General features: G+C 37.3%; 3 protein-coding genes across 5 annotated transcripts in view; all 3 read left to right on the forward strand.

The window, feature by feature from the left end:
- Positions 1–272: 272 nt before the first annotated feature.
- LOC139970890 (uncharacterized) lies at positions 273–5,259 on the forward strand. Its single transcript, XM_071976950.1, has 2 exons — positions 273–743; positions 3,872–5,259. Exons 1-2 carry the CDS (start codon positions 460–462, stop codon positions 4,512–4,514), a joined length of 927 nt encoding a protein of 308 aa, XP_071833051.1. The 5' UTR covers positions 273–459; the 3' UTR covers positions 4,515–5,259.
- A 2,454-nt stretch (positions 5,260–7,713) lies between these two features.
- LOC139970928 (uncharacterized) lies at positions 7,714–13,265 on the forward strand. Its single transcript, XM_071977003.1, has 2 exons — positions 7,714–8,148; positions 11,148–13,265. The coding sequence occupies exons 1-2, from the start codon at positions 7,865–7,867 to the stop codon at positions 11,788–11,790; spliced, it is 927 nt and encodes a 308-aa protein (XP_071833104.1). The 5' UTR covers positions 7,714–7,864; the 3' UTR covers positions 11,791–13,265.
- Positions 13,266–14,685: 1,420 nt separating this feature from the next.
- Positions 14,686–23,260, forward strand: part of LOC139970940 (uncharacterized) — a 69,442-nt gene continuing 60,867 nt past the window's right edge. For 2 of the 3 annotated variants that reach the window (XM_071977020.1, XM_071977021.1), the window contains exon 1: positions 14,687–14,893. The gene's annotated coding sequence lies outside the window, so the exon portion shown is untranslated. Of the gene's footprint in view, positions 14,894–23,260 lie in introns of all 3 variants that reach the window. The other variant, XM_071977024.1, reaches the window with a different exon arrangement.

Here is a 23,260-nt window from a genome sequence, read left to right on the forward strand (position 1 = left end):
CATTATTTTTATTTCTCTTTTTAAGTGTGTTACGATTGTTACATTGGTATAACATATGTTTGTTTCAGTTTGCATTTTGCATATTCTTCTTTTTCATTTTTCTTTGTTTCATCGTTGTATTTTTTGCCCATACGGCTTTTGCATACTGTTTGTAGTGACTATATACTAATTCCAAATTGTGCCAACAGAGTGCAATGATCATGGTGCATATATACCAGTTTACACAGTAGTTACTGTACCGGATACGAGAATCGGGTGCCTTGTAAGTATATATGCACGGTACCTTTGCAAAAACAAACATAGCTTGCGTAACATCATGTAATGTACGACTATATCTACGACAAGGTAAACATATACATACAAGACGTAGGCTAGGACGATAGTGAATATGGAATTAGACTACCCACAAGATACGTACGTATCAGCAGTACCGGCGGAGTGAACTGGATAGTTGATACCATGGCTTCTAAAGAACGAGACGACCAAGTCCGGGTCTTCCTTTGGGCACTTCCCAGGTCAGTTTCTACCGCAATGACCAAATGCATGAGCTTTGTTGACGAAGCACAGATTTGGTTTGAACCTTACCTCTACAGTTATCACAACGAGAAATTTCGAGATCCAGCATTTCTTCAGAAGTTTGCTGCATCAAAGAAGGGTTCTGTGATGGAAAAAGTCATGAAGGAAATGAAACCAGTCTTAGAGGCGACGCCCCGTGGAAATCGCTTGGACAACGATCTTTTTGAGTAAGTATGAGTCGAGTAGGTACAACCTCCTCCCTCCCGCTCCCATCCCCCCCCCCCCTTCAAATCCATCGTCAGTCGTTGGAAAACGTTCAGTCGGGTAATTGTTTCTTCAAAGTTCAAAAGTATTTATTATCACAACCATTTCTTTAGACCTATTTATACTTAGCCTAGATATAATTTAAAGTTTAAATATGCATCAGAATGCACTGATTTGGCCAGATCTAAACTTGGTACCAAACAGCCACGCCCCTCAGTGGCATACGCCTTTTTTTCTATCCGCATATACTTCCATAAATACATTTACTATTTGCCTATAACAGAACTGTCATCAGTGAAACATTTCGTTACATGGTTATGTGTGTATCAATGTATTTATACTTACGATAAATAAGGTCAGGACATCACGACAGACATCTGTTACAGCTGTTATGATCAGTGGCGGAGATTTCTTGTCAGAAGTGGGGGGGGGGGGGGAGGGTTGCAGGCCATTGATGAAATAAAAAGTCATAACTGCTGGCTCACTATAGGCTAAGTGGAGCGCCACCATAAGTTGGCGCGAAGTGCACAAGAATTGTTTTGGCAAATATTGCCTCCAAGATTGCAGTACATGGCACTGCCCAGGCCTGGAAAAGCTGCATTTAACCATTTCATATTTTGAAAATTGAAATCTCATGTTCTGTCACTGATGTGTTACTATAATGAAAAGCAAGATTTTTCGTTTTTTCATGTTGTATTCTCAATTTGTAAATAAACGGTCATCATGGATTATATAGCTAAGTTGGCCGTATCCAATCAACTTTTTCTGAATCGCATGCGCTCTACCAGTGCAACATATAGGATACAGTAAAATTAATTTCAATGCAGTTTTCCCGCGTGGGTGCAAAATATTCTGGAGTACCGTATGTTGTTTTATTAGCTGTCCTTGATACTCTCAGTCAGTTACAGCATAATAGTTCTACACTAACCATATCACAGGTTTACACACAGGAACAAAGTCTCAAACTTAATTTACATTTGAGTTCAGGTGAGTTTTCACATGATTCAAGTGAAGGTTCCAAACATATTCTTTCTTGTTTGCGACCTTCCTGCAAATTCCCGAGCTAGTTGGATAATGTCCACTGCATCCAGCTTTTTCTTGTGCACATTACATACGGCCACATGGTTGACGTCAGTTATGCATGACTATCGTGCCGTGCGGTCTAAACAAACTTAAAACAAATTAAACTTAAACCAATTAACAAGCATAAACCATAACGCTATAGGCTTTTGAATCGATCATGTTTTGATCATTCTTTTCTTTATTTTTGTTTGGAATTTCACTCTTTATGACCCACGAACAAGTCTGACCATGATTATAGGCCAACATACTTGCATTTGTAGAGAGATTCCTTTCGTAAATATGACTCGATTAAAAACAGTAGTGCCCAAATCGAAATTGTGTGGGCCGGTGGCCATAGCAAGTTAGCAACGGGCAATTATTTCAATCTACAGTCATCACATACTCCAAACTTTGCCAAAATAGTCCTAACTCCTAAGGTAGTCCCCTACAACACAACCAATGTAATTATCAATTCATGCCTAAAAACAATAAGAGTACATTTTTACCAAACGGTGCTGTGTAACAGTGTAAGACGTAAGGCACGTGCGGTGAAATCGACCTCGCAATGATAGTGCCAATGCGCGCTAGCCTAGCGACAGATTTCGACACTCATATTGCCTACGTACATGTACTTAGACACACCTCGTTGAAGTTGGCAAGTGTATACAGTTCCAAAGCTATTCAACAGCAACAAAACGTTATTTTGTGTATGTCTGTTGTGGGGTGAAGTTAGCGCTATGAGGTACAAGTTCCAATGCGCAAGGTGGGGGAAAGGGGCTAGAATAATGTGTGGGTCAATTCTAACTCGGTTTTCGGTCGTTAATTGTTGATGTACCAGGTAAAAGGTTGAAATGACTTTAACAATTTCAAATGTAATAATTTGATTTATTATGCCATTTGGAGCACATAACATAGGCTATAACAGAATATTACTGGCAAAAACTAGGGGGGGGCGGTGATTGTGTGGGCCAACCCCCACTCTTCAAAAAGTGGGGGGTTAACCCCCACCCCCCACCCCCCTCCCCACTCCCCCCCTGTTTCTCCGCCCATGGTTATGATTTCTTAACGAATGAAACATTACATGTGTTGACAAGAATTAAGGCCTATCACAGTCATCAGTATTGGTACCAAAGTTTAGCATGCTAGAAATGCTAAAAGTTTTCAAAGGTTTATTATTCGTCTAAAGATTTACGACTATCTTTCCCAATTTATCACTTTATGTTTTTATATATATATATATATATGTTTTTAGCCACTGAGATTCCAGTTAGAGATATAATAATCAGCGCATTGAAATATAACACAAGTTGGAATTAAGTGTAGCAAAGTGTTGTTCAGATTCGAGCACAAAACTCGTACCATACTGATGACCTTGAATGGTATGAATTGATTAAATGCATCAACATATAAAATGGATACCTATTATAAAATCATAATCATATAAAACTGCATGAGTAACGGGGGGAATTTCTTCATTTGTATGACGGGCCTTCTGCATCAGATCAGTGGGAATAGGTATATACCAATTTAAGTCGGTATGTGTCAATTTAACTCCAAGTGTATCGGCTTAAATCGACAAATAATCGATTTGCCTCATTAACATATTTAATATCAGTGATTTCAAATGATCATAAGTGGAAATAAATCGATATAGCCTACGTTGATTTATACTAGTATAAGTCGACTTAAATTTACATATTGCGATTTGAATGAGTATATTCGATTCCCGTGATCTGATTAAGAGGTCCAGCTATATTCTTTGTAAACAACTGTTGCGACACTACTGGTGAATAGAAGTCACATTGCATATACCATGGAACCTTCGGTCTCTGGTTCTTGCCAAAATAAATTCTTTACTCATTTAAATTTCTTTGTAATTTCCCAGCCAGTCTTCCGTTAATTCATATACTCCTAGAACCATTATGTTAGCAGGTACTTTTTCACTGAACCCAGCCAAGCAAGACCCCTTTCTTCAGTGTGTTAAATACCAAGTAATTCAAGATTTTCAATGTTTTTGTAACTTTCGCAGATTTCCTTGGGTGAAGACACAACTCGAGAATGAGGACTCAGAGAAGAAAGTCATCTTTGTTAAAGATATGGCTCACGTTTTAAACCAGCGGTATGAACATTTACCAATCGCAACGAGCAAGTTTCGTCATACATTTCTCATACGAGATCCACACCGAATGTACCCATCATTCCGTAAAATGATGGGAGTTATGCTCTCTGAGGATGAGAAGGAAACAATGGATATAACAAAGGAAGATGAATTCTATGATACAGAGCAGATCTACAAATACACATACGATTTATGGAAGTATACAAAGGAAAACTTGGATCCCGATGCCCTTATCATCGATGGAACAGAACTGACAACCCATCCGGAGAAACTTCTACCGAAGTACTTTGAAGCTCTTGGTATCCCATACAAAGCGGAATACTTGCAGTGGGATGAAAATCCTGAGATTCTCATCCAGTGGAAGGCATCATTTGAGTCATTAGTCGGTGCTTACTTGGCAAATGTGATCAAGTCAGCCGCGCATAGTACTCATTTCATCCCAGAGGCAGGGGAGGCTCCATCTCGCGAGAGTTTGACCCCTGACATCATCAAATGTATTGATGCCTCCCTTCCATATTATAAGGAGATGTTTGAGCACAGAATCAAGCCTTAATGTCAAGTAAACACCATATTTTAATACAAAAATTAGTTTCTCCTATATATTCTTTCCCTATATTTGTAAATGATTAAAAAATATATATTTGCCTCATTGATTTATTTACAGTAAGTATCCAGTAGGGACGAAAAGCTGTTTGCGCGGTGGAGGGAGAGGGGGGGGGGGTTGAAGCGGGAGTGGAGGTGGGATGAAGGTATTCTCTTTCTGTAAGAAACTATAGCATTTACCATTTGGAAAACTTATTGGTTATTTAGCATGCTAAAATTAGGAAGGGAATGTAGGTAACATTTTGCACCGTAGATTATATCCATAGCGTCGTTCGATTTTATGCCATTAACCGATCGGTATAGGAAATTTTCAGAATGGAAGATACCCTAGGATTGTAACTGGTGACAGCTATTATAATTCAAACTAAATAATTCCTGAAATCACTGAAGCCGATTTCCAAACAAATCACGCACTCCCTGCACACGCATCCCAAGCAACACGCACAACCAACACATGCATAAACAATCTTAACACCATCATACACGCACAGTCGACGCACACATTACTTCAATAACACATCATCACAGCAGGGTACAAGCAATTAAAAGTTTATGAAATATGGGATTTCAAAATATGTTATGCAAAGGCAGTGAAAAGAAGTGCATTGGTCCAAGTTCTGGCAGTTGTTACAGCTTGTTCTGACGCTGAAATAAAGGTGAAACAATAAAATAACTCAGAAGGTCTTTCCTCTTATTGAAATGATTTTCGTTTACCTTATTATTGTTTGTCATTTTTTTGTCATAAATCTTCAATATTTGTTTAAATATGATTAATAAGACGAAGCACTGTATGTTATCGAAAAAGAAGAAGATTAACAAAGTAACCGCAAAATGCGTTCAAACCTCACTCTGCGTTTAACTGACCCTTTGCATGGTTCTTGACCAAAGCACGTCTTATTGGTCCCATAGATTAGCGTCACTTTTGCAGCGACGAAACATGATGGACCCAATTTCTTCAGGTTCAGAATACTTCTTTGTAGTGGCGAATTTAGGCCTTCTAGCTATTTAGTTAATACTGAGTTGAAATCATTTTCCATATTAGAATGAAAAATATGAAACTGCGCCATCCCCCAATGCGCATATTACAACAGGAGATAAAAGCAAAGCTTATCATACATAGGCCAATCGACATTGGGTCCAAGTTCTTACCAACTTTTATAGGTGATGTTACAACAGCCCTGAAACAATCTTCAAAACCTTGAGAGAAAGCTAGAAATAAAACTAAACCTGTTGCAATATGTAAAGTCGAAGTACATAAAACCTCGATATTTTGGGAGAGAGAAAAAAAAAACAATAATCAGGAGATAAAATATAAAATCGAGATGCAAACTTTTGGTATGATCATACCAAAAGTTTGACATCTCGATTTCAAAAAGTTGGGACTCGAGTCCCAATTTTTTTAGGAATAAGTCGAATTATGATATGATATGTCGAAACTCCTACTTGTTTCTGGAAATTGTCACCGTTAGCATTTCGCCCAAAATAGAAAAAAAAGGGGAAAAAAGGAAATAGGAAAACTGATGACGAAAGCTTTAGTAATATTTCTAAAAAAAAATAGAAATTCCTGTATTCTATAGGCCCTAAAACTTTTAGAAAATAGTTGATATTTGAAGACCATAAGATTTGAAATTACAAGTAGAAATTTCGGTATAAACAGCCGGAAAATTTTAGAACTGAATTTGGTACTAAAATAAGGTGAATGTTGAGATAAAATATTCAAATTTCCATGATCCCATCTGGGCCCGTACTGTACCATCTACAAAACTAAAATTCCTCTGAGGAAACCCTGTCGTTTTTATTTCTCATCACTGTTCAATAGGTTCCTGAACCACCGTGTCTATGCTAACTTGAAACACATAGTTAACGAACTTATGAACTGACATGGTACATTAAAGACCCCTGGGAGTCTTAACCACATATGACACTGGGTAGGGGACGTATATATGTTGCGAAAATTCTCCATAAGAAATGTTTTCTTTATACTTTTTAGAGGGAAAAGGGTGGATGGAATAAGATGAGCAAGGGTAGGGCCGGATTGAAACTGAAGTTAGAGAATGCAATTGCTGGGATATATGGCCTTATTAAATATGGCCTTTTAAATTATTCTCTTTCATATAAAGGCAGAACAAACAATGATGGTAACTGATAATATGCTTAAACAAGCATTACATTAGGTACTTTTACCTATTCTCTCCGACAATGGTTAACCTTTTCGAGCGGATGTACACTTCTCTAATTGTGGTGCGGTACCTAATACGTTACATCTTTGTTTTATGGTGGCGCTTGCCCTTTTTGTTATGAGCACTCGTTGGTTTCGGGTGAGCGTTCGTTTTGATTTCGGCGTACGAATGTTCTTTTGCTTACAGAACATCTTCGTTTTATGATGGCGCTTGATCTTTTGTTCTGACAAGTGGATCAATTTTGACTTCCCGGTGCTCCTTATTTATCCTTCGGTTGTATGTGTTTGATATGTTTCGCTACATGATTGTCTTTTTTAATCAGTTCTATGTTACCAATGCTTTGCGATCGACCGTATCGTAGCATATGACCGTTTTCCTTGTGATTCCTTGGTGTACGTACACTGCTAAGTTTTCAGATTCCTTTCTATTCCATTTTTTTTGCAATTGATTCCTTTCATTATTTTTACATAAGTGTGCCTTTCACATTTTTACATCATTTTTCTTTCATGGTTATTTGTTTCATCGTTGTATGTTTTTCCCAAACGGCCGCCCATACACTGTTAAGTTTTCAGATACCTTCTATTCAATTTGTTGCAATTGACTCCTTTCATTATTTTTATTTCTCTTTTTAAATGTGCCTTTCACGATTGTTACATTGGTATATCATATGTTTGTTTCATTTTGCATATTTCTTCTTTTTCATTTTTCTTTCATGTTTATTTGTTTCGTCGTTTTATTTTTTGCCCATACGGCTTTTGCATACCGTTTGTTGTGATGATATACCAATTCCAAATTGTGCCAACCGCAGAGTGCAATGATCATGGTGCATATATACCAGTTTACACAGTAGTGACGGTACTGAACTGAATACGAGAATCGGGTGCCCTGTAACTACCTGCACGGTACCTAAGCAAATACAAATACAAACGTAGCATCATGCAATGTACGACTACTGATATCTCACTGACACTTACAAAGGTCAGTGCTATATATATATATCTACGACAAGGTAAACATGCATAAAAGTATAGGCTAGGACGATAATGAATATGGAATTAGACTACCCACAAGATACGTACGTATCAGCAGTACCGGCGGAGTGAACTGGATAGTTGATAACATGGCTTCTAAAGAACGAGACGACCAAGTCCGGGTCTTCCTTTGGGCACTTCCCAGGTCAGTTTCTACCGCTATGACCAAATGCATGAGCTTTGTCGACGAAGCACAGATTTGGTTTGAACCTTACCTCTACAGTTATCACAACGAGAAATTTCGAGATCCAGCATTTCTTCAGAAGTTTGCTGCATCAAAGAAGGGTTCTATGATGGAAAAAGCCATGAAGGAAATGAAACCAGTCTTAGAGGCGACACCCCGTGGAAATCGCTTGGACAACGATCTTTTTGAGTAAGTATGAGTCGAGCATATACAACCTCCTCCCTCCCACTCCCACCCCCCCCCCTTCAAATCCATCGTCAGTCATTGGAAAACGTTCAGTCGGGTAATTGTTTCTTCAAAGTTCAAAAGTATTTATTATCACAACCATTCCTTTAGACCTATTTATACTTAGCCTAGATATAATTTAAAGTTTAAATATGCATCAGAATGCACTGATTTGGCCAGATCTAAACTTGGTACCAAACAGCCACGCCCCTCAGTGGCATACGGCTTTTTTTTTTTCTATCCGCATATACTTCCATAAATACATTTACTATTAGCCTATAACAGAACTGTCATCAGTGAAACATTTCGTTACATGGTTATGTGTGTATCAATGTATTTATACTTACGATAAATAAGGTCAGGACATCACGACAGACATCTGTTACAGCTGTTATGATCAGTGGCGGAGATTGCTTGTCAGAAGTGGGGGGGGGGGGGGGGGTTGCAGGCCATTGATGAAATAAAAAGTCATAACTGCTGGCTCACTATAGGCTAAGTGGAGCGCCACCATAAGTTGGCGCGAAGTGCACAAGAATTGTTTTGGCAAATATTGCCTCCAAGATTGCAGTACATGGCACTGCCCAGGCCTGGAAAGGCTGCATTTAACCATTTCATATTTTGAAAATTGAAATCTCATGTTCTGTCACTGATGTGTTACTATAATGAAAAGCAAGATTTTTCGTTTTTTCATGTTGTATTCTCAACTTGTAAATAAACGGTCATCATGGATTATATAGCCTATTGGCCGTATCCAATCAACTTTTTCTGAATCGCATGCGCTCTACCAGTGCAACATATAGGATACAGTAAAATTAATTTCAATGCAGTTTTCCCGCGTGGGTGCAAAATATTCTGGAGTACCGTATGTTGTTTTATTAGCTGTCCTTGATACTCTCAGTCAGTTACAGCATAATAGTTCTACACTAACCATATCACAGGTTTACACACAGGAACAAAGTCTCAAACCTAATTTACATTTGAGTTCAGGTGAGTTTTCACATGATTCAAGTGAAGTTTCCCGAAACATATTCTTTCTTGTTTGCGACCTTCCTGCAAATTCCCGAGCTAGTTGGATAATGTCCACTGCATCCAGCTTTTTCTTGTGCACATTACATACGGCCACATGGTTGACGTCAGTTATGCATGACTATCGTGCCGTGCGGTCTAAACAAACTTAAAACAAATTAAACTTAAACCAATTAACAAACATAAACCATAACGCTATAGGCTTTTGAATCGATCATGTTTTGATCATGCTTTTCTTTATTTTTGTTTGGAATTTCACTCTTTATGACCCACGAACAAGTCTGACCATGATTATAGGCCAACATACTTGCATTTGTAGAGAGTTTCCTTTCGTAAATATGACTCGATTAAAAACAGTAGTGCCCAAATCGAAATTGTGTGGGCCGGTGGCCATAGCAAGTTAGCAACGGGCAGTTATTTCAATCTACAGTCATCACATACTCCAAACTTTGCCAAAATAGTCCTAACTCCTAAGGTAGTCCCCTACAACACAACCAATGTAATTATCAATTCATGCCTAAAAACAATAAGAGTACATTTTTACCAAACGGTGCTGTGTAACAGTGTAAGACGTAAGACACGTGCGGCGAAATCGACCTCGCAATGATTGTGCCAATGCGCGCTAGCCTAGCGACAGATTTCGACACTCATATTGCCTACGTATACATGTACTTAGAAACACCTCGTTGAAGTTGGCAAGTGTACAGTTCCAAAGCTATTCAACAGCAACAAAACGTTATTTTGTGTATGTAATAATGTTTGTAATTGTAAATGTAATAATTTGATTTATTATGCCATTTGGAGCACATAACATAGGAACAGAACATTACTGGCAAAAACTAGGGGGGGGGGGTGATTGTGTGGGCCAACCCCCACTCTTCAAAAAGTGGGGGGTTAAACCCCCCCCCCACCCCCCCTGTTTCTCCGCCCATGGTTATGATTTCTTAACGAATGAAACATTACATGTGTTGACAAGAATTAAGTACTTTCACTGTCATCAGTATTGGTACCAAAGTTTAGCATGCTAGAAATGCTAAAAGTTTTCAAAGGTTTATTATTCGTCTAAAGATTTACGACTATCTTTCCCAATTTATCACTTTATGTTTTTATATATATATATATATGTTTTTAGCCACTGAGATTCCAGTTAGAGATATAATAATCAGCACATTGAAATATAACACAAGTCGGAATTAAGTGTAGCAAAGTGTTGTTCAGATTCGAGCACAAAACTCGTACCATACTGATGACCTTGAATGGTATGAATTGATTAAATGCATCAACATATAAAATGGATACCGATTATTAAATCATAATCATATAAAACTGCATGCATGATAATGAGAACCGGGGAAGTTCTCCATTTGTATGACGGGCCTTCTGTATCAGATCAATGGGAATAGGTATACCAATTTTAGTCGGTTTGCGTCAATTTAACTCCACGTGTATCGGCTTAAATCGACAAATAATCGATTTGCCTCATTAACATATTTAATATCAGTGATTTCAAATGATCATAAGTGGAAAAAAAATCGATATAGCCTACGTTGATATATAAGTCGACTTAAATTTACATATTGCGATTTGAATGATTATATTCGATTCCCCGTGATCTGATTAAGAGGTCCAGCTATATTCTTTGTAAACAACTGTTGCGACAGTACTGGTGAATAGAAGTCACATTGCATATACCATGGAACCTTCGGTCACTGGTTCTTGCCAAAATAAATTCCTTGATCTTTTTTAAGTTTCTTTGTAATTTCCCAGCCAGTCTTCCGTTATTCATATACTCCTAGAACCAATATATGTTACCAGGTATTTTTTTCACTGAACCCAGCCAAGCAATGCTCGCGCTTGGCTCTATTTCCTCAAGACCCTCCTTTCCCTTCCTAAACACCCAGTAATTCAAGATTTTCAATGTTTTGTAACTTTCGCAGATTTTCTTGGGTGAAAACACAACTGGAGAATGAGGACTTAGAGAAGAAAGTCATCTTTGTTAAAGATATGGCTCACGTTTTAAACCAGCGGTATGAACATTTACCAATCGCAACGAGCAAGTTTCGTCATACATTTCTCATACGAGATCCACACCGAATGTACCCATCATTCCGTAAAATGATGGGAGTTATGCTCTCTGAGGATGAGAAGGAAACAATGGATATAACAAAGGAAGATGCATTCTATGATACAGAGCAGATCTACAAATACACATACGATTTATGGAAGTATACAAAGGAAAACTTGGATCCCGATGCCCTTATCATCGATGGAACAGAACTGACAACCCATCCGGAGAAACTTCTACCGAAATACTTTGAAGCTCTTGGTATCCCATACAAAGCGGAATACTTGCAGTGGGATGAAAATCCTGAGATTCTCATCCAGTGGAAGGCATCATTTGAGTCGTTAGTCGGTGCTTACTTGGCAAATTTGATCAAGTCAGCCGCGCATAGTACTCATTTCATCCCAGAGGCAGGGGAGCCTCCATCTCGCGAGAGTTTGACCCCTGACGTCATCAAATGTATTGATGCCTCCTTTCCGTATTATAATGAAATGTTTGAGCACAGAATCAAGCCTTAATGTAAAGTTACACCATATTTTAATACATAGATTTAGTTTCTCCTATTCTTTCCCTATATTTGTAAATGATTAAGAAATATATATTTGCCTCATTGATTTATATACAGTAAGTATCCAGAAGGGACGAAAAGCTGTTTGCACGGTGGAGGGAGAGGGGGGGAGGGGTTGGAAGTGGGAGTGGGAGTGGGATGAAGGTATTCTCTTTCTTTAAGAAACTAGCTTTTACCATTTGGAAAACGTATTGGTTATTTAGCATGCTAAAATTAGGAAGGGAATGTAGTTAACATTTTGCACCGTAGATTCTATCCATAGCGTCGTTCGATTTTATGCCATTAACTGTTCGGTATAGGAAATTTTCAGAATGTAAGCTACCCTAGGAATGTAACTGGTGACAGCTGTTATCATTCAAGCTAAATAATCCCTGAAATCACTGAAGCCGATTTCCATTTAGGTGGACGATTAGATAAAACGATTAGATCTCAAAGGGTGCATTCTGAGTCATAGTTAGACTTTAAATAATGTCTATAACAAACTCTAAACCCAACGTTATGAAAATAACTACTTGTGATGCTTTGTATATGAGGTTCAATATTGGGGTGAATACCCGAGAGATTATAGTCTAAACCTTCATCGCCCGAATGTAAAAGTCACCAACCCCCCCCCCTCCCCCTTCCAACTTGCGCAAGACACTGCTGTCATTGATGGCGGGAAGGAATTTATTTTTAGGTAGCAACGATCTACAACAAAGTTTTATGATGAAAATATCCACAGCATGATGGATCAGAAATCACGTATATTGAATGCCTATCAACGTACATACAACGTTGAACTGTCAGGGCGACCAAACTTACAGTGGATCGTATGTCTTATATTGTAGGGTATAAAGGCCTACCTAAACAAATAGTCGCAAGATAACAAGATAAGATCATTATTGGCAGTTGTAACAAATAAATAAAGAGTCCAGTCACGGGGGTTATATTTGTCACTACGTCGAGATGTATTTGTTGCCAAACTTCAACGGAGTCTTACTAAGATAAAAGAACATGTCCTGTCTTTATAAACTCGAAGTAATAACAAGACAACAGAACACGTTTTGTCTTTATAAAGTCTAAGTAATAACTGCCCCCTAATCCGTTCCAAACCCTATTTCAAGAAAGCACGCGCAAGACGCACCATTCAAACAAATCACGCACTCCCTACACACGCATCCCGAGCAACACGCACAACCGAAACATGCATAAACAATCTTAACACCATCATACATGCACAGTTGACGCACACATTACCTCAATAACACATCATCACAGCAGGGTACAAGCAATCAAAAGTTTATGAAATATGGGATTTCAAAATATTTCTATGCAAAGGCATGCAGTAAAAAGAAGTGCATTGGTCCAAGTTCTGGCAGTTGTTACAGCTTGTTCCGACGATAAAATAAAGGTGGAAAGAAATGAAATAACTCAGAAGGTCTTTTCCTCTATCTGAAATGATTTTCGCTTACCTTATTATTGTTTGTCATTTTCTTGCCATAAATCTTCAATATTTGTTAAAATATGATTGATAAGACGAAGCACTGTATGTTATCGAAAAAGAAGAAGAAGATTAACAAAGTAACCACAAAATGCTTTACAACCTCACTCTGCGTTTAACTGACCCTTTGCATGGTTCTTGACCAAAGCACGTCTTATTGGTTCCATAGATTAGCATCATGAACATATATATCTATTGAGCCTAAACTCCTTCGTTCTTTTTGAGAACTAACATAACAGCTTACATATTCGTTTACGGTACATGGTCTGTTCTTTTTTACAAGTTTAGACAGGGAGGCGGCCGACATATTACACGCTTTAATAAAAAATAAAAAAGTATGTTTTCACATAGCGCCCTCAAAAAAGTATGCGTCACTTTTGCGGCGACGAAACATGATAGACCCAATTTCTTCAGGTTCAGTACACTTCTTTGTGGTGGCGAATTTAGGCCTTCTCGCTATTTAGTTAATACTGAATTGAAATAATTTTCCATATTAACAAAAGAATGAAAAATATGAAACTGCGCCATCCCCCAATGCGCACATCACTACAGGAGATAAAAGCAAAGCTTATCATAGGCCATTCGACATTGGGTCCAAGTTCATATCAACGTAGGTGATGTTACTACAGGCCTGAAACAATCTTCAAAAAACTTGAAAGAAAGCGAGAAATAAAACTAAACCTGTATCAATATGTTAAGTCGAAACACAAAAAACCTTGATATTTTGGGAGAAAAAGAAGAAAAAATCAGTAGATATTATATAAAACCGAGATACCAAACTTTTGGCATGATTCCCATTTTTCGAAATTATGATATGAAATGTCGAAACTCTTACTTGTTTCTGGGAAATTGTCACCGTTAGTATTTCGCCAAGAAAAGAAAAGAAGAAGAAAAGAGGAAAACAGATGACGAAAGCTTTAGTAATAATTCAAAGAAAAGTTAGAAATTCCTGTATTCTATAAAACTTTTAAAAAATAGTTGATATTTGAAGACCATAAGATTTTAAATAACAAGTGGAAATTTCGGTATAAACAGCCGGAAAAGTTTAAAATTGAATTTGGAAATAAAATAAGGTGAATGTTGAGATAAAATATTCAAATTTCCATGATCCCATCTGGGCCCGTACCGTACCATCTTCAAAACTAAAATTCCTCCGGGGAAACCCCGTCGCTTTTATTTCTCCTCAGATGAACACAATGAAAGAAACAACAACAAAATTACAAATTCCCGATCATGCTTTTGGCCCTTTAGAATTACTATCCCATATCCAAACATACCTGGCTCCTTCACCACCATTTATAGCATTCTTAGCCATCATTAACACTAGCAAATCTGTGTATTGAGAATATGATATGGTTTAACTTTACAACCCTTATTAGTTTCATATCTGCGAGTGTCATATTCGACTTTCATGTTTGGTCACATTTAATTGTTTACTACACGTGAGGCGCAGGATACAACATTTCCGATGTAAACAATCAATGAAGCCGGACACAAATTGATACTATTCTGCTATTTAATTGGATCACGTTAGTTAGTCTTGCTCTATCTCTGAAAGTCATTATCTTACACGGTAAGTTATTCGACAAGCTGTATGAATGAAAAATCCTTCACGTTACGCAGAAGGCCTAACTTGTGGTAACTTAGGCTAACGGTTAGGCCTTAACATATTGTCCTTGTCCTTCCGTTATTGCTAAGTTAGTCAAACGTTAGACATAGCCTAGGCCTGTAATATGATGTTGTACTACAGTGCTAGGAGGTCTTACAGTTACACTAAAGTCTTAGACTGTTAGACATCAATTTCCTAAATATTTAATATTGCTAAGCCTAGCATTATGGTGTATTTTAGTTCTTTGAAACAGTAACACAATACCAGATAGCCCAGGTAATTTCTGTGGCTCCATGACAAATAATAAGTTACTACTACTAGGCAATCTAGGCCCTAGGCACTACTTTGTTTGGCTAAATTAGCGCTAGACAGAGGTAGGCCTAAGCCTAACTTAATCAGTTAACTCAACAGTCCAAACTTTAAGGGGACTCAAAACCAGCATCATTTTTTTACTGAAGCCTATAACAGATATTTGTGAAGAACAACTCCTGCAACGGCTAAGAAAAAACTTGCCCGTTTGGAAGATATCCTAGTTAACAAGTGGTGCCTGACAATTGTTTGTAAATATGTGATGTCATAGAGCCACTAGGGTGTGAAACATTTTACGTTCTCATTGTTTATGTTTTATTTTCATTCTAGAGTGTTAACTGTGTGATATCATTAGCCCTTTTCAAGAGCATTTCCAAAAAAAAAAAAAAAATGCCATCACCATTACAGAAGATAAATATTGTAAAAAGATTGAGAAAACAAAACCTTGTGAAACACACATGGCTCCATGATTTGATATTACCACTTGATTTTTTAATCTTCAGCCATCTGTGTGAAAGAACATTAAATCCCTATAATAATATAATATACATAGCCTGTATTATATTTATGCTTTTTCCTAGCAGTTCTAGAGGTTGTTCATAAGTTATCTCTAACATAGATCATTAATGATGATTGGCTTTGTGATTCCTTAAGTTACAGTAGACCTACCCAGTGGCCTATGTCTAACTCATTCATGACACTAAGTTAAGGACCAAGTGCAAAAGCATCGAACCAGGCAGCAACAAAAATAAAAATAAATGCAAATCATTGAACATGAAAAACTATATATAACTAAACATGGGGATAATTGGCTAGTTAGGAGCCTGTAGATGTTGGCTGATGTAGTAAGTGGGATCAGTAATGTGCTAGCCATCATGTGATGGCAGAGACAAAAGTGGTGCTCGTTACCATATATACATCAATAGTAAATTACCATAGCCTGTTGTCAATGGAAGGATGTACTGAACAAATAGCTATTTAAAGGAGCCACAAACCCAATCAACATCCTTGGTTTACATGAAAGTTAATATAACCCTTGTTCTGTTTGAGGAATATCCTAGATTAAAAGTTATGTCTGTCATTGTATCTGTGCTGTCGTAATGTAACTAGGTTCTGTAACCTTTTGCTTTCTCTTTGTAATTCTGTATGTAGTTTCAAGGTAGATCGTTAATAATGCTGACATGTACAGAAGCAATTGTCATCAGTAGGTCATGTTAATAGTTAAGAAGCTCAACATTTTACAGGACTCAGCATTTGCAAAATTCCCTGTCCATTACCGAATTAACATACCATAAATAAAGAAAAAAACATAAAAAAGAAATGAAGCACATGTGGCTTGATAATGTTATATTTAGACTTGATCAAGTCTTCAGCCTTTTGTGTGAAGAAACATAAAATCTGAGATATCTCTCAAATGGAGTAAGATTTTTCTAAGCTGTTTGAGGAAGTTACTGACAGTTATCTCATATCATATACTTACACCAGTAATGGTGATTTGGTTTCTGTCCTTTAATAATTGGTGAATATTTAATAATATAAGTACTGTATTTAGGGATTTTCCAGTGACTCATGGACAGAATACACAGAACAAGTAAGAAACTAAGTAAATATCTCCAGCAACACTCCAACGTGGTATAAACAACCTGAAACACAATACAATATGTACAATAGATATATACTGTACACACGAGGCAAACAATGAAAAGTTACAAATTCATGATAGCCATTGTGTGAGTGCATCCACCCAGGTACCAACAGCTTAGCCATGTCTCGATGCAGCAGTCATTGAACATGTGCGGTAACTTCAAGCTGAAAGTAAATAAAGTATGCTATAAACTGTTTCAAACTCAATGCTGAGTACTTAACAATATTGAAGAAAATAATTTAGCCAAAAAGAGAAATCCAGTCTGTATTCATCGATCGGGATGCCATGGAAAAGCCGATCATATGACATTGACAGTTAGCCAAAATATCTGATGTATGTGAAACCTGGCTAGTGGTGACTATGTAAACATCTTTAGAATGGTTGTGATTTGATGAATTTTGTCTCCAAACTGAGTATTTTTGCGAGGATTCTGCTGTGGACACTTTTGGGGATGGCCCTAACCATGCTACGTTGATTTGACCGTTACGATTTGCAGTCTTATTTTCCACCTTCAAATTACTGAAAATGCAACCTTTGAAGTTTAAAACTTTAAGTGTCCCATGCCATGTTCAGTTGTGTAAGGACATCAACCTTCTTTTGAAGAGTTAGTAAATTTCTGCAATTCCCTACTCTGTTGTTTGGGCTGCTCAGAAAATTATTCAAAACTTTAAATTAAATACTGTAGCAAGCCTCTTTAAAATTGATGTAAATTAAACCGTTTTGTTGCTGGCCTTCTCCATTAACCTGAGACCAGTTACAAGCTACATGGCAGCTCGAGTGAGCCACAAAGCATTGGGAATATTATGTATACATGTTCATGTTATATCACGGTAACTTTGCATGAAACAACTTATAGCATGACTTTAGTTCCTGAGATAATTTGCATAAAAGTTTGTGATTTCTGGTCATGTGGGTACAAGATGACCTTGACAAAGTGTTCAAATTAGTGTACTGTGTTCAAGGCTTATTCCTTGGGGAATTGAATTGTGAATGTTCAGTCAAGTCTGTACATAACAGTTTAAAGGCCACAATTTTTGTCTTTCAATGCTTCATTCTTTATGAGGAATCGAGGACACAGAATTTGACTTTCAAATACTCTTGACTTTCAAATGTTTCTTTATATCAACTTGCTGTTAAATTATCATGGGTGGGGAAGTGGAGGGGGTTGAATGGGAGGGGGTTGAAGGGGAGGGGATTTAATGGGTGGTTGGGGGTGTTTTCCATTTTTCTACTTTGTGGTTTAAACCTAGCTGTCTCTCTTCTGCTATTCTTTGTAGTTGTTCATTTTGTCAATGTTTTTGTGTATTGTATACGGGAGTGCACATCATCAAGCCCCTATTGGGTTCTATGCACTTCCTTTCACCTCATGTATATAATTTCTGTAATTACAATTTATGTCATGTTGAATCTGTTGTGTTTATCGTGAAGTGATGTTCAACCAAATAAACAGAATGAAAAACAAAACAAAATGCACCCCTCCCCCCAAAAGGCTTGAGTTGAAATACTTTCCACATTTAAAGTGCTTTGGCCGTGTAAGTTTAGCATACAGTAGATCCCATTTTCCAAAGTTTTTACTCTATTCAGTCATGCTCTTTGTATTTCACTGTGTGCACTGTACCATACTGCACAAGCTTGCAGACTGGGTGATGAGTCAAAAGTAGTCTTTAAACTTAAAAAAAAAAACATTACACAATGTCAGTTTTCTGGGATCCTCTCCTTGCCTGACAGCCTACTCCAGTGAAACTAATGCGTTTTTCCTCATTTTAAGGGTGACCTCAAAGAAATTGCTAACAATTTACAGTAGCACTTCAGTGGGTGATGTCATAATCTGGAGGGGTTTTTTGGTCATGTTTTTTTTCCCCCTGAATTGTGACAAATTCTAGGACAAAGGAAGTTTCTTTTTAAGGACCAATTTTGTTCTTTTCACAGTTCAGCTGTTCTTGAGAATCTTGCAAGTTATGTATACTTTACAATTGTGCTACAGTAAAGGCCTCGGAATTCTGGTGATTCATTGGCTAAATGCCAGTGGATTTAGAGAAAAGGGAATTGCCCTTGCATTTTGCTGCCATTAGATATATGATATGCAGGAAGCTATTACCAAGCCAAAACACATTTGGCATGATAACCGTGCCTGACATTTAAGCTCCATATAAAGTCTGTAACTGCTCATTATCAGCAAATGTTGTTGGGCTGCTGCTATTGACTGTACAGCAACTGAACTTTGCTGTAATTTAGGAAAATGCCAATGGGCACTTGATTTTAGCAAGAAGATTCATTCTCTTTAGCAGTTTAAGTTTTCTATTTTTTCTTTTATTTTTTAAGCAAGTTGCACACAGTAAAATTGTGAAATTCTAGACATGCTGCAGTACAGTACAGATTTTCAGTCTACAGTATTTCCTACAGTCACGTAATGTACAGTAAAATACACCCATGGGTATGTTCAGTGGCTGTTTGGTTTAAGTGTCTCAAGATTGAGTGAGAACCAAACCAGTGGTAGTCAAAACTTGTCTTTAAGAGCAGCTGTTTCGCCCCTTCAGTGTTTGGTAGTTGTGCATTAAGTACAATATTCTTTCTCTTCTGGGGAAGTATTTTGATCTCCTGACTCAAAGTAGTTAATAATTTACATATGTCAATGTTGATTGAGCTTCTTACTACACAGTGGCAGCCAGAAATTTCTCTAGCACATTGTCACATGTATCATGAATTTTTCATGTGAGCTGTTCGACACTCCGCACAGTGAATGCATGTGTACTGTACTGTAAAAAGCTGACGAGATACTATATAGTCAGGAGGCACTGTGGTCAGGAGGTATATACTGTACTATCTGTACTCCCTGGTCGAATTACCATGTTTATAATGAAATCTTCAAAACTCTGGTACAGATTTCCGTGTGTGCATGAGTACCATATATTGTATATGAAACTACCAGCCTGTAACAGTTGCATGTAATTTTAGTTAATGCCCTGTTTGCCTACAGTAACAGCTACATATTGTAAGGCGCCGTCCTCAGTGATGGGCGCAAGGAAGAGAAGAAACGGAGGAGCATCGGAATGAGACTGTCGACTGTCGATATTAAAGATTGAAATGTTTTTTCACGTTCTACAGTCACGTAAAGATGGTGCACAGTGGTCGTGCATTACAGAGGCAACTGTTAACTTAATTGAGAATAACCATGCTTTAACACATGCTTAGAAATAGATTAAAATAAAATACCATTCAACACAGTACAGCACTAAAGACCATTCTGGGCACCTGGGCAGAAAGATAGGTCTGGGAGCTGTAGATGGGAGGTTAAAGCTCGTCGCTGATGGCGGAATGTAGATCGGTGGCACGAATGGCGGTGTGATGAACCTGGTCAACTAGATTACTTCTTTCTTTTACAACTTCCTGGGGTGGTCCACCGCTGTTTGCAGTTGTACCCATAGATGTGGCTCCCCAAGAGTGGCCAGAGACTTTATTTCCCCCTGACTCTGAGCCCATATTTACTTTTAAACAGAAGCTACCCCCTATACCTACAACATGTGAACCAACACTGAACCCTATGAGAAACATAAGCCACGCCCAGTCTACAACCGCCAACCAATCAAATGCGATTTACTACGAACATGCGTGACGGTTAAGAATCACCCAGACCTAACATGTCAACTAGATCTGTCTTATTCAGTGACCTCTAAAACCGGTCAATGTTGTTCACAAATCAAGGAAGTGACAACCCCTGTATCAGAATTTATTATTCCTTTAAAGCGGCCAATATTTTGGAGAATCAACCCAAGTTTGAGCAGTTAATTTGGGGAAAATACCTCTTAAAGATAACAACAAATAAGGAGCTCTGTCGTGTATTACACCATGTACAGTTTGTCCCCACAGTTGGAAAACAAATTAGGCAAGTCAAATTGTAGTACCAGTTGGTAAGTGTCACATTCACTGTGTGTTGTATTGGACATATAATGAACATGTTCCAAGTTCTAGTGGTCTACGATATATAGATATAAGTATATATGCAGAAAATTGCACTCAAGATTCAGTAAACATACTACATATAAAACTGCTCTGCTATACTGCAAGAAGGAAGCGATAAAAGTGTGGGGCATCGATGCTATTTTAATACCAGAAAATGGCCAAGTAAGGAACAAGTTGTTTCATTTTCTACATTGTAGTACAATGTTTGCTAAAGAAGAATACAATGGATAAAGGTAGTACAGAAATAAGGCAAGCATCGGTAACAATTTCCATACTCTAGCATCTTTATAAAGTACTGTGATTCTAAACAAATTATACAATTCATTCCTGTTTAAAGATCTCTGGTTTTGGTATTTGAAGGGGTCACCAAGTTTTACCAAACCTCTTTCAGTTTTCCTTCAAATAAGATCGCACTTCGTCTAATTAAGACATCCCGGGCAATAATTTCGTACCGAAATGTGTTGCCATGCAATTTTCACATTTAGCAAAATTTGTAAAGTATGATGTTACCGTTTGCCAGTTCTACTATTATATTTATTTTTGGCTGTTGATGTATTTTCATATGCATCCCAAATTTTGATATTTTGTATCCTCCAGCCCTACTTTTCTCTTTTTTTATACTTTTGATAATAATGGTATCAATCTAAAAACATATGAGATATTTTCAAAAGTTTGATCTTTTTTTTTCTTATTAGAAATGGGACTTACTGTAACTATTAGCCCAAATGAACTTCTTACAGAATTTGGATTGTTGAAAAAAGAAAAGAAAAAGGGGCCTTAATGGGAATTACATTGTTGGAGAAGCTGTGATTTAATAAACTTACAAATTAAAGAAGTCTGTTGTGAGCACTATCGATTTTACAGTTGACATATTTTAGTAAGGTTGATTGAATAGATTTGAAATGATGTAGTTAGATTGATTTTAATGACAAAAAATTAACATTTTTAAATATCGTAGGAAATTGGATTGAATTGATTTATCATCCATTTTTCCACCTTGCTTTATATTTTCTTTCAAAATTATGCCAGTCTTATCCCAACCGATCCACTTTCTATAATGAAATAAATCTGAAACAGAAGGTGATGAAAATGGCAGTTTGGTATTAATGTGAAGGTTATAATACTAGAGCTTTCTGGAGGAGTTCGATGTAACTTGCTTGCTTGAAATATACATGTGAGCCATATATACCTTACAGTATATATAGTGTAGTAATCAGGGGGTATTCAGTTATTTTATATTATTTTTATTTTACCTAAATAATATTTTACTTTACATTACAGACATTACATTACTTTATATTACTATATTCATGAGTGGTAAAATACTGTCGAGGATGTCCTAGCGTTGTGACGTACAATGTGAATGTTAGTTTCCTGTACAGAGTAGTAAAACATTAGGATATACACTGTATGCTCGAAAAATGAAATAAATCTCAGAAGCAGTATACTTATAACCAAGCAAACACAGTAACACCTACATCACCCTTTAGATTAGAAGACTTAAAAGTTGAAGGCCTCTAATTTGACCAAGATTGATTTGTAAAAATTATTCCGATTTCTTGAAAACAAACTTTACATTTTACTGCAGTAACTCCAAATAATCCATTAAAGCAAGTATCATGGCTTGTCGAAGAAATGCAGAAATGTGCAAAAATTTGTAAATTATGACAAGAACCTGAAAAGCCATGCATGAGTATGTCAGTAATGTATGATAAGATTGGATTAATAATGTACTACTGTACATTCTGGTCCCTGTACACAAGGGGGGAGGGGTCGGGCATACAAGAAACATACCATCATTTTAAACTAAAATTTCACGTGATGAAAACACTAAAGAAAGAAGGGATACTTTAAAGACGATGCTTCGTGTCCATGTAGAAATGAGGTAATTAAGAGCAGGTTCCCAAACTGCAAGAATTCACCGTGATGGAAAAAAGAAAGACAATACTCCAGGAGTTGCTAAAGCTGTGCAAAAACGGAATGGAAGGAATGAGAGAGAGGGAGTGGGCAGAGCCAGGGATGTGGTATGGGGGGGGGGGGTGGGAGCATTGGATAAATACTAGCAAGTTTAGTAGGTTAGGTAAGGGAAAGTGCACAAAGTCGACAGACTGGAGACAGGTAAGTTTCGTTGCTCATAAATCCCTCAAACTAGTAAAGGTTTCAGGTCCTAATAATATACGGCATATGATTTTCCATTAAAATTTGTCCTTTGCAATTCCAAAGTTATAATTAACTTCACCAGCATACATCTATATATGCGCATGCTCTGTTTGTGGACATACATACAGTATGTAATGAAACAGTGTTAATTTTCCTTGATCAAGATTCTGTACAAACCGTACTGTGGAAGCGACTGTGTGTGTTTTAAACTGTTCATTGACTTTGGTTAGCGATTTAAAGTTTCAAACCTTTAGTAC

Source organism: Apostichopus japonicus, chromosome 8 (assembly GCF_037975245.1).
Source record: "Apostichopus japonicus isolate 1M-3 chromosome 8, ASM3797524v1, whole genome shotgun sequence".
NCBI lineage: Eukaryota > Metazoa > Echinodermata > Holothuroidea > Aspidochirotida > Stichopodidae > Apostichopus > Apostichopus japonicus.